This window comes from Anopheles nili, chromosome 3 (genome assembly GCF_943737925.1).
Source record: "Anopheles nili chromosome 3, idAnoNiliSN_F5_01, whole genome shotgun sequence".
NCBI lineage: Eukaryota > Metazoa > Arthropoda > Insecta > Diptera > Culicidae > Anopheles > Anopheles nili.
This window is the reverse complement of record NC_071292.1, coordinates 20,888,727-20,900,487: the sequence shown is the minus strand read 5'-3', so window position 1 is coordinate 20,900,487 and position 11,761 is coordinate 20,888,727. Positions and strand designations below refer to the sequence as shown.

At 51.4% G+C, this 11,761-nt stretch overlaps 1 protein-coding gene across 1 annotated transcript in view; it reads right to left on the bottom strand.

Annotated features, from left to right (window-relative positions):
* Nucleotides 1-819: 819 nt before the first annotated feature.
* The window catches only part of LOC128723879 (protein bunched, class 2/F/G isoform-like), a 194,848-nt gene continuing 183,906 nt past the window's right edge, over nt 820-11,761 (bottom strand). The window contains exons 4-9 of the mRNA XM_053817645.1: nt 2,753-3,346; nt 2,155-2,683; nt 1,933-2,060; nt 1,279-1,867; nt 1,062-1,198; nt 820-990 (exon numbers count right to left, since the gene is read on the bottom strand). Of these exons, the coding sequence (XP_053673620.1) occupies nt 820-990; nt 1,062-1,198; nt 1,279-1,867; nt 1,933-2,060; nt 2,155-2,683; nt 2,753-3,346 (2,148 nt within the window). The remainder of the gene's footprint in view (nt 991-1,061; nt 1,199-1,278; nt 1,868-1,932; nt 2,061-2,154; nt 2,684-2,752; nt 3,347-11,761) is intronic.

Genomic DNA, 11,761 nt, shown 5'->3' with positions numbered 1-11,761 from the left:
TGTGCCTTTTTGCTTGTGGGTTAGTCTCTTTGTTTCCCAGTGTAATTGCGTGCGCATTGTGTCAATGTGTGCATGAGTGGGTGTGTGTTTGTTCGCTTCTTCTCCAATATCCTTTCCGCTGCGCGCTTAAGTTGTATCAATAATATTGTCCTGCTCTAGGATTTGTTTCGTTAAAAGGTAATAAATACTGTCCTCTAGTGTAATAATTATCAATCTTCAACACGGCCAACCGGGCCAACCGCTTTGGCCGCCGCTGCTCGCTAAACACGCGCCTCTTCTATATAATCGTAAAACGGACGTCTCTAATGGAGTATTTTAGTTGCCGATCGAAGTTTGTTCGCTTGTGTCTCAACGTTGATCTTGCTCTTTTGCGCTTTACCGAACGCTTACGGTACAAATTTATACGGTCGATTATATCTTTTCCCACATTCCTAACGCTTCTTCGCCAGTGGAATAACTCATCCTTACGAGATGTTCCTGCTGCGCTCCAGAGTATTTTGCGGGGTTTGCCGGTGCCGTACGTAATCAGCTAAATAGTTGCGCGGCCATACGCCGACAATTAGCGTACTAGTAAGTGGGTAGCGCAGCGGTTCGCTATACTAGTTTCGAATAATATAAGTAGATGTAATAGCGTGGATGTATTACACACAAAAAATCTCGCTCTCCTTCCTACATCACTCCCTTCTTCTCGCAGGACGCGGCTGCCGCCGATCGACCCTTCTTGGTAGCGCCTCCGCCGGTTGCCGGGCGCCGAGGCAAGGGTTTAGAATTTTGGTCGCTTTTTGCAGCCGGACGTTGCTGCCCCGTCGTAAGCTTCCGTCAGTGTTGCGACGAATCGCTGCCCAGCTGTGTTGCCACCAGGTTGAGCGGCAGGTTGCACGAGTCCAGATCATTCTCGGGGCCGCTATCTTCACCACCGTCACCTACCAGCAGCTCACCGCTCCCGTTCGGATCGAAGTTTTGCGTCGCTCGCAGATAATGCTGAAAGACCTGCTGTGGAAAACGAACGTTGGTGGTTAGCGTTGGCCACGGGATCCATCCCACCACATCCGGCTACTTACAGGTGGCATGCTAAAGTTGTTCGGCGTGCCGCGGGTGGCGTCGTGCAGTGCTATCAGCTGGTTTTGCAACGTTTGCAAATCTACTGCCGTTTCCACTCCATTGTCTACGATCTCGCCGCTATCCTGCTTGACAGATTCTGTAACATTCAATAAGGATGTTAGTATTTGAGCTCCCAAAAGGCTTCCTCCTCTGAATCGCCGCGAAGCTTAAACTTACTCCTTCGTGTGCTTTTATCGCCCTTCGGACGGCGCCGTCGCGTGTGGATAGTGTCACGACGCATCGTGTGCGGCCGGTTCACGCCGTGCAGCTTGAAGTAGAGCCCACATGCGTTGCACACCATCTCACCACGTATGTTCCGTCGCCAGATGGTTGTCGTCGTGGTGCCGCAGTTCGTGCACGACATGTCCTTTTGCTGGGAGTTTTGCTGCTGCTGCTGTTGGGGTGATTGTTGCTGCTGTTGTTGTGGACTGGATTGTACCACCGCGGACTTTGTGAGTAGTAGCTGGGGACTGCTGTTACCGGATGCGGTACTGTTCGTCTCGGATCGGGCTGCACCACCTTGCGATGGGGCTTTCACCGAGTGCGAGTGTTCAGCGACCCGGAATAGGACATTTCCACCAGATGAACCCTTGCCTGTGGCGAGTTTTAAGGTTGCACCACCACCAACACCTCCAGCACTGCCATTCATGCCGTTGTTGTCGAGGGACGCATTCGGGGAGTTACCATCGACGGGCGTTCGGCTGGGGCAGGACTGTTTTCGGCGGCCACTTTGCCCGGTTTGATTGAGCCGACTGATGTCATTTTGCTGCAATAAGAAAACCCGTTAGTGGTGTTGCGAACACCTTCATATAGCCTTCTTCTGTTACAAACCTTGAGCAACGCGAGCCCCGTACCGACTGGAACTACCGACGGAGCAAACTGGATGCCGAGATTGCGAGCATTAATCATTTTCCTCAGTAACGCGGTCGCTTCGTTGCCGCCGCCATTCACGATGAGATCTGTATGGTAGAGAAAGTCAAAAGGATGCGTTTGCGTTAGTTCCATTCAAATGGCCCTCTACAACGGGCCTGTCACTGGAAAAAGAAACCATACTCGTATTCTGTGCCAACGCCTGCCAAAGCTGTGCCACCGCCGGGTCAGTCGCATCGGTCAAACCGAACGGAATCTGATGGACAGCGGCAGCGACGGCAGCGGCTGCCGCCTGCTGGTGGTGCTCCTCGATGGAGTTCATGCTGTCCGGCGTTTCGCGCCCAAGCTGATCCATCTGCTGCTGGTGATGGTGGAGGTGGTTGTTGTTGTTCAGGTGCAGGCTGTTGCGCAGCTTCAGCTCGTCCCCAGCACACTCGGAGTGCGCGTCCTGCGAGGATATGTCCATCTGAAGCCGACCGGAATCGCTGCTATCCACACTGTCGCTGTGCTGGCTGGCCTGGTCATCGGCAACGGCTGCCGCCAGGTGCTCGATCGTCTCCCGCTTGATGATGTTCTTCTTCACCAGCGTGGTGGCCGGTACCGTGGGCGACAGCACCACATTCGGCTCCACCTTGACGCGTTTCATCGTTAGGTCCATCTCTTCGCTGCTTGGGCTGCGCTTCAGATTGTTCAGAAGGTATTCGTGTGGCTGCTGCACAGGGGATGAATATCGGTGGTTAGTACGACGGTGGTTAGTTGATTGCTGGGGAGAAAGCCTTACCTTTATCACAGAAGATTTAATACTTTGCGGTTGCTGCGTTTGCTGATTGTTATTAGTCACAAGTTGATACTGTTGCGAATGCTGCTGCTGTTGCTGCTGCTTCTGCTCGGCGAGCAGGCTAGGTGACTGAGGGTTCGAGCTCGGCGGTGAGATGATGGCCTTCTTGCTGATGTCCATCAACACCGCGGCCGTCTCGAGGTGCTCCTTCTGCAGCTGCGTCAGATTGCGCACCTGAATCAGCGGCTGCTTTGGTTGGTGGTTCTGCTGCTGGAACAGCTGCAGCGGTTGCTGGGGCTGTTGCTGCTGTTGCTGATGCTCCTGCTGCTGATGGATGATGGTTGTCGGCTGGTGGAGTACGCCGGTGGAAGTAAGTTTCATACTCTCGATGGGGATCACAGATACGGCATTTGCTTCCAGGTTTTGTAGATGCGTTTTACTAAGTACTGAGGTAACTGATTTTGTATGATTGTTATTGTTGCGCAGGGCTTGCAGGGCTGCGATCGCGTCCTGTTCGGCTGACGCTTTCAGCGCGAGCGTCGCCGGCGATGAAGCAATCAAGTGTTCCAACTTCTCGGAAGATTCCGTCAGTATCTCCTGGCGAGGGGGAAAAACGATCGAAAAGGGTGGAAAGCAATCATTAGTAAGCAGCCAATTTAGATCGAGGAAGCAGAGACGCGAGTCTCACTGAGATTCGGAAAATGTCAATATTCAGCCACACAGGAAAATGGTTCGACCTGTCTCCCTATGAACGGGTATGGAAATACACGCGCGGAGCTAATTAAACGCACCCCCTTCTAAATGTTCGTATTGCTTTTATTTTAATGATGAAGATCCCGATTTGATTGCCTGCTAGTCCTGGGTCGCCATTTCGGCGCACTTCGTGATCGCTCGCAGCTCTCCCCTTTGAACTTTCCGACCGCCATCGTCACCGTCATCGATAAATGTTGAAATAGTGCATCCTGCTACCACGCTCGCTAGTCGTCCGGGAGCAGGCCTGACGGCGACACTGATTGGCGCTCCGAAACGGCACATCCTTTGATCTTTTCCCGCGGTTTGCGTGCATAAATGATTTACGCACCCACGGTTTGCCGGGATTCGCTTAAGTTCGCCCGCTTATTAATGCTCTATCTGCTTGTCCCGGGGGCTAAACGATCTATCGAAAAACTGCTCGCATTTGACGATGGAACACCACGGTTGGGGAGTGCGGCAATGAATGTTTTGACAATCTCTCAATCAAAACGCCATCCTCGGAAGCGACCATCCGCAGGTTTTCCCGAGCCTGGGAAGAAAGAAACGGGTCCAATCCGTGTCGTGACCCGCTACACATCGAGCAGCAGAAGATTTCGAGAGGATCTCCACCCCAACTATTGAGCTAAAACAACCCCATCAAGCGACAAGGGCACCACCGAATGGGGAAATTAATAACGATGCAAACTCCCACCGGTTCTACTGAACGCAACTCAATAGGATCGTGTGTCGGCGGATAATGAGTCGCCCGGTTAGGGATGTTTCCTCCGGTTTTTTTTTGTGGGTGTCTGGTACACGTTTAACTACACTACGGCCTTTCGAAGAAAGGCGAAGGAACCGCTTTCCACCGTAATTGATCGTAAAGCAACCACGCCAATGGGGTCTGCGTGCGTGTGTGTGTCTCGCACCGCCGACTCTCGTTTCCGATTGATGCAATTAAATGTTTAATTAATGCAAATAATATTTACCAATAAATATGTTTGCTTGGTAAACAGGCCTAGGGCCTGTTGTGTGTGTGCGTGTATGCACGATTGAACGCTGCGGAGGCCAATGACAGGCCACAGCATAAGAGAAGGAGGCCACAATTGCTGGCTGTGCGGATGGGTAGGAAATTGGCGATGGGAAGCGAGGCAGGACAAAAAAACATAAATAGCCGATCCGTGTACATTACACTTTTATGAGACTGTCCATATCGTTGATGAGCCGTCAGGTTCAAGCGGTTCGAGAGCCCGGACCGTGATGAAAATCGTAGTACTCGCATCGTTACGTGTTTCTCACCCTTCCCGGGTTTGGGTGGTTTTGCATGAGCCCTCCCCATCATGCTTGTTTTACTATTATTTCTATTTCGCTTTGCTTTCGAGTCTCCCACTTCCCAAGCGAAATCATTTGAAACCACACACCATTCGGAAAAGCCTTCGGCCCCGGTTCGTTTGTTTTTCCTGCTCGATTAGGTTTGCGATCGGTTAGTGGCTGTCATTTTTTTATTAAACAGCCAAACAAACTTCGCTGCCAATCGGACGGACCTCGACCACAAGCGACGGTGGCCGGTAGTAAAAGCGAACCCTCGCGTTTCCGTTTTGGCACTGGTGGCCGGCCGCAACAGTGCTTTTCCGTTTGTGTGCTTTTTTAAGCGCTTTATGGCACACACACACCCGGGCGCAATTGGTCATAATTTTTGCTGCATTGCTTGTTTTCCTCCCGTCGAGAGGGTGGCTTTGCAGGCGATCTCGTTTGTACGAGAGAGCGAACCCAATGGAACGATAATTAGTTGATTTTAGGAAAACTTTTGCAGAGTAAATTAAATTTTTTGCTTGCGATTAGACGATTGCACATGAGCGAGTGGATAGCTGGGATTTAAAGAGGGTCTTGCATACCTTTCCAATCGTTACCGGCGATTGATCACATGATCAACGATCGACTACCTATCCATCGATCGTTCGTGTGTTTATGTGTGTGTGTGGAGTCGTGCCAAAAGTGACGTAAAATAAAAGCGCTGCTATAATCACGAATTTATTTAACGAACCAAATACAGTGCCCAGGAAGCGAAGGCCTCCGTACGGAAGGCCAGCCTTAGACGTTCAGTAATAAAAAACGCAATACCCAGCAAGCACACGAACCAGCCACCAGACGCAAACATATGGGTGTGGTGTAGATTCGGTGGTACCGAACCCCCGGACCGTCGAGGCGTTCAACCTAGGTGAGCATAATCGATTATGATTCGATTCGAAGTCTAGCCACTATAGAGCCTTGCGGGAGAGAGAGAGAAAAAAATAGCGCAGTGTGCCGGGAGGGCGGCGTAATAGGAAGGAAAATACCGATCAAAAACTGACGATAATCAGCTAATTAAGGCTAGGTAGCGCGCTAGCTCACCAGGCTCAGGGAGAGCAACCTGAGGATCGTTCCTGTAACGCGACCAGCGCGCGCGCGGTAACTCTGTTAATTAACACGAACCACGGGTGATTGATGTGCAGCCGGCGGTGTAGAAGGTGTTTTTTTACTTCTCTCCCCAGCCAGGCAGGGTTCCCTCCTGCCCGTTAATCCCACCGCCTAGCTGCAGCGGTTCCTAATTCCAAGGGCCACAGAAAGAAAGAGAAGGTAATGGTTGCGCGGGCCAGCAGCACCCCATGGAATGGTTCGAATTTTGGCATAAAGATCACCGGGTGGTGGCGAGAGTGCGCTATCGATCGCAAGCAACGAGCTGGGTGGAGGAGTGGGTGCACACGCAGCAGGGTAAGAATCACGATCGAGCATGGAAGGCTACATAAAAATGATGATTAATTCAGCACCCGAGATCGACATTTTAAAATGTGGGCCGTTGCCGCCGATCCGGGAAGGCCTTTTCCTTCTCGCCGTGGTTGGAGATCGGTAGGCATCGAGGATCTGATGCTCACCCCTCGAACCCCAAAGAGAGTGGGATCTCGAATTTTGAGGTATGGAAAATTTGATTGCAAAACCCCTGGCTATCGCGGCGTATCGATCGGGAATGCCGGTTTCGGAGAGCCACTCCCGTGGGTCTCTTGTGCTGGCGGGAAAAGCTACCACGGCTAGCTCAACCCTCCGCACGGTCTTTGCGTCACTCCAGCGGGAGGCTAGCAGGCACAAATACCTGGAGCGTTTGCGAATTTTGCCAACCGAGGTTAAAGGGCAAACTGTGCCACCCGCGGCTGTGACATTACTTGGCTGTTGATCGAGCTGTCGTCCAATGGAAATGTCACCATTGCCGTGCGAGAGGGTGATTAATTCTACTGAACAAACTGAGGAGAGGAACGATGATCTCGTAAGAAGGATATTCTGGGTTAACCGTGACACGACGGGGGTGGTCTTTTCGCCAATTGAATGTTTTTTTTCTACATGATCAACGCGATGTGGCGAAGTTGGAAGGCTGTTTGAAGCTTCAATCAAAAATATACAAAGTAAAATAATTTATCCTTAAACAGTATCAAAGTTAATTTTTCTAACGATTGATGTAAAATTGCTCTAAATAATTTGCGACGAAAAAAATAAACCTAATGTCAAAATATACCGCCCTAAACATAAAATGAATATGCTCTTCTCATCAGAACAGAACACTAACGTAAAACATGAATGGAACCACTTTCGAACCGGACTGCCTCCGTCGAGAGCGAAAGTGAAACTGGCTTCTCGCCACATTCATTCATTTATTCATTTCCCAGCCACAACTCCGGGCGAACGCTCGCGAAAAAGGAAAACCCCGTTCGTCGCGCCGAACACCAAGCGGGTGCCCGCGTTGGATCGCGCAGCATAAAGCGAGCATAAGAAGAGCGAACGGATCTCCCGCGGGACGAACATAACGCGTGTGCAGAAGAGGCGGCAAAAGACGTATGAATTGAAGGAGAAGATGAAAAAAAAGCACAACAAAACATAAACCAAAGTAGAGTGAATCAGCAAACGAGCGCTGGATCTCGAAGAGGGTGGCTTTTAAAAAGGAACTCAACGCGCTTCTGGCTGCACTCCCCCGCTTCGGGGTGGTGGTAAGGATGGCGAAAAGCGCACGCTTAAGGGGGTTTCGAGGGAATGTTTTTTTTTTAGTTTATCACCCGGTTCGGACAGTAAAAGCGGGCGCCCATCGAAACCGCTGACCGCAATGGCCTGCTGGAACGGCTAAAAGGCCACCAGAACCGGCATAACGAATGGCTAAGCGGTGAGTGGCCGCCGGAAAGCATCCCACCCACCACCCGAAAGGAACCCACCGAAGGGGGTGGAACATAAAACCGCACCAAAGCACGCAGCACCGAATCGTGGGAAACTGTTGCGGTGTCGAGCCTGGCTCGCGAGGCTTATCATCATCGATATGCGCGCGCACTGCCACCCGTTGGGGGTGGCTTTTGGGTGGGCAGAGTGGGGGTGGCGAGAGGAGCTTATGATGTGCAGCATTCGCCGCGCGATCGCGGATCAGTAATGGGTGCCGAACAGGCCCGCAAACAGAAGGGCCACTGGCCGAGCTGTTTTGTTTGCATCTGAATTTCATAAGCCCGTAGGCTCCTTCAGGCGCGTTGGTGTTTTTCACTTTTATTATTATTGGCGTTTTTTTTTGCTCTCCCGGAAGGGGAGCCGCTGCTGTGGGGTGAGAAAAAGGCAGCGCACCGGGTACACTTGCCGATTGTCGGCTGGGACAACCCGGCTGTAACAAGGGCATTTGCATACTTCTGCGTGTATGATTTATGCTCGGCTGGTTGGCGCCCCCACGCGGCCTGGGGAGCCAAAATTGCGTGAGAAGTGAAAGGATTTTGGGTGCGATTTGTTTTTTTCGGTCCCGTGGACGATCGTTCCGTGCAGCTCGAAACCATTGAAGCGTAATGCGCACCCCTTGTGCGATTGTGTAAAAATTGGAATGCCCGATTGAGGTGCCCGAAGCTGAAGGCAAAACCCAAACAATGCACTCGAAGGTTCGGGTTGGGTCGGTGAGAAAGAGAGAAAGAGAGTGAATGAGAGAGAGGTGGATTTATTTCGATTTCCGGACCATTACTAAATCAGACTAATTTAACGAAGTGAATAAAAAGGCACATCATTTATAACCGAGAACCCAGAACCGCGCACGGGAAAAAGGGTCTCCTATTTCGTGCTCAATTACTCAGGCATTCTCTAGCATCTCGCAACACCCTCGAGAGACCCAAAAGAGGGCGATATTCTAACGCCCAAGCCCATGCCTCCGTCGCCTTTCTATCAACCTCCTATCAGCCGGAACCGTACGTAAGATCATAAAACTCCGAAACGAAGGCAACGGACCCCGGGAGGGTTCAACGCGATGCGCCTGCATTCGTCGTAAGCGGTCAGGAAAATCTCACGCTTCATTCGACACTGGACGAAAGCAGGACGAAGAAGCGAATCAATTAATCATGCCCGAGCGGAATTCACTTCCTGCGAGGCCAGGAAAACCCCTAGCCGGTGAATGACGGAACACGTCGGACGTTCGTCAACACCGGGGTGCTGAAGCCGATGATAAGGTACGGGGTGTGTGGAACAGGCGAATGTGGAAAGGGAATCTGTTGAGTCATAAGCATCACCAGGCTTTCGAGGTGTCTCTCTCCAGAGACTCCGTTCCGTCGCTCGATCCGGATGGTTTTTGCGTTTCTTATTTATGTCCAGCTATTTGGCCACTTCCGGTCCGAGGTGGTTTCGAGTAGGGCGACCATTGCCTGCGTTGTTCCTGGGACTCGTGTCCTTGATCCTATCACTCGATGCGTTCACCATCCCCAGGGGGATAAGAGCCTATCCAAATGTGTCCTCTTCCTCACGGTGGAATGTAATTTGTCGCCCATGTAAAGGCGCTTGCCTTCGTCGAGAGGTGCATTTGCGAGCGTCAAAACCTCGAAACGGTTCGCAGTGCTGAGCGCATGTAGAGAATGGGACACAACCGACCAGACGGATGTGTGTTGTTGGTCCAACCCATCGAGCAACACGGCGCAGTAACGCGGCAGAACATTACTCACCATGATTAGGCATCTTCCGCTAACGAACGTACGAGTAGGGCCTCAACGCACCCGGGCGTTCTGAAGGCGTAGGTAAGCTACGCCGGAGCTACACATTCGCTCCTTTTTGGAGTGGATGCTAGTGCGGCTGATACGATAGCGCGTAATTCCAGGTGCCCGGACACGGTCTCCAACCAAGAACTCGGAATGACAAATCGCCCAGTTCCAGCACCCGTCCGGTTCCGTCCCAATCAGTCACGGGCGTGTTTGCCAGCACCGTTCCACCGGGACTCGACGACAATCCGTCAACATCTCGTTTCGCCTTCGCAGGGATGTTGGTTCGCTGCACAATTCGATCCGTAGCAGCCTGCCAGTCGTCCAGCGCAACTTTACGCATGATCCATCCAGTCGCAAGGCGTCCACACGGGGCCGCGAGGCGTGCTTTGGAATCGAAAATCGGATAAAACTTCCCGCAAACGAATGGCAAAGAACTCCCTGGAAGACCGGGGCCCTGGCTTTCGCGGGTGTGCGTGTTCCTGGGAAAGAACCGAACAAAAGCCCAAACGGAAACACGGAGACACTAATCTGCATACAAAGCAGCACATATCGACTGGGGAGGTTGTGCGTTTTCGGGACCATCTGCGAGCGCTCGGTGTGTGTGCGTGTTTTGATGGGAGCGTCCTTGGGTTTTGCTGGACGTTTCAACGAGCCACCCTTTGGGGGTAGGGCTTCGCGAGCCCACCGTTGGTCAGTAACGAACGATTTCCTGTCGAAGTAAGCGTCCACCATGTGCCACTAACGGGGATGCGATACGGGATGGATGATTTTCCAGCGATCCCTTCCATTCCGAGGCGTGTGTTAGAACCGGACCTCATCTTCGAGCTGCCCCGGTAACGATGCTGCCCTTTTGCGCGCTCGCGAAAAGAAGGAAAGGATAAAAGGCTTTCCAGCCGGTCGTCAATAGCGCTGGAAATGATAATGATAAAGTGGAGCCGTGCCGTAATGATCCTGCCGTCGAGCAAGGCAGCAGTACATCCACCTCTCGTTTGGAAGCAGGAAACGAACGCCTAAATGATTGCTGCGAACCGTGCAAGGAGATGTGGCGAGAGATGACGAATGGGCCAAACGGCCGCCGCATGGTTCGGGAGGAAGCGAATCAAAAAATCCCATCCATGACCGATAGAAGTAGCTTAAAAAATGGTGCTACCATACCTGAAGAAGAGCATAAAATCTCGGCGATCGCTCGGACGAGTGAGAAAGTGAATCGCATAAAATATCATACACCGATGATGCCCCGCGAGTAGCACAATCGCGAAGAATGTTCCTCCTCTGACGAAAGCTTAGAGCAGTAATGCTACTTTTCCGCCGGGGGTTCGCTTTTCGCTGGACAAACGATCCTTGCGCGTCTCCTGTGCCTGCTTTTCTTCAACCGTACCGATCAGGTGATTCGTCGGACATCAGAACCGTAACGAGGGAAACCCAAAGCGAACCAGGTTCGTACGATTACAATTTGTGTGCCCGTTTCTTCCTTCTCGTCGATCGGGGCGCGTTCGTTTTGGTGTGGCTTTTGATAAATGAGATTCAAGACGTGCTGTTGTTGCGATGATAGAACTCGCACCCCTCGCTCATATTCGAGCGATCTCCGCGTTTGGGAAACCGTCACTTTTTGGGCAGGAAATGATCTTTGAATGGGGCACACACATCATTCCGGCACGAGGAATGCGATCCGCCAAGGGGAATAATGTGGAAGGCAAGTGGGCGATGTTTCTGCTTTTGGCTCTTCTATTCCTCCGGTACAAAACCCTTCGCTTCGCAGTCACTGATACCGATGGGTGTCTTTTGACTCGTAGCGAAGAGAGCGAACCCCTTTTATGTTTCTTCCCTTTTTTCATTTGAGGCTGTGCGCAATGTGCGCTTCTGAATCGGTTAAGCCATGCGGTGAGCTCATATGCGGTGCCCGTGTACGGCAGCACCGAAAAAAAATGCGCTCATTAAATTGTGATTGAACCCGCGAATTGAAAGCACACCCCAAGCGCGGAGGGCAATGATCACCGGGCGGGATGATTTAGGAAATCAAACTAATCCGAAAATGGAACTACTCTGCGCGTTTTGGGAAGTGAAATGGAAAAATAAGACCCTTTGGAGCATACGTATAAAGTAAAGCCGCCAAAGCATCATTTGTCATTAGCGAGACTTTTTTTTATCAAACTGTTTCAATGAATGAAACAAGCTCAGATTATCTTCATTCTAATTTCATGCTGGCCTTATTTGTTTAAATGTTTTGTTTAGAGACTATTGTTGAGCATTTTTAGAGTATTACATGTTATAATGT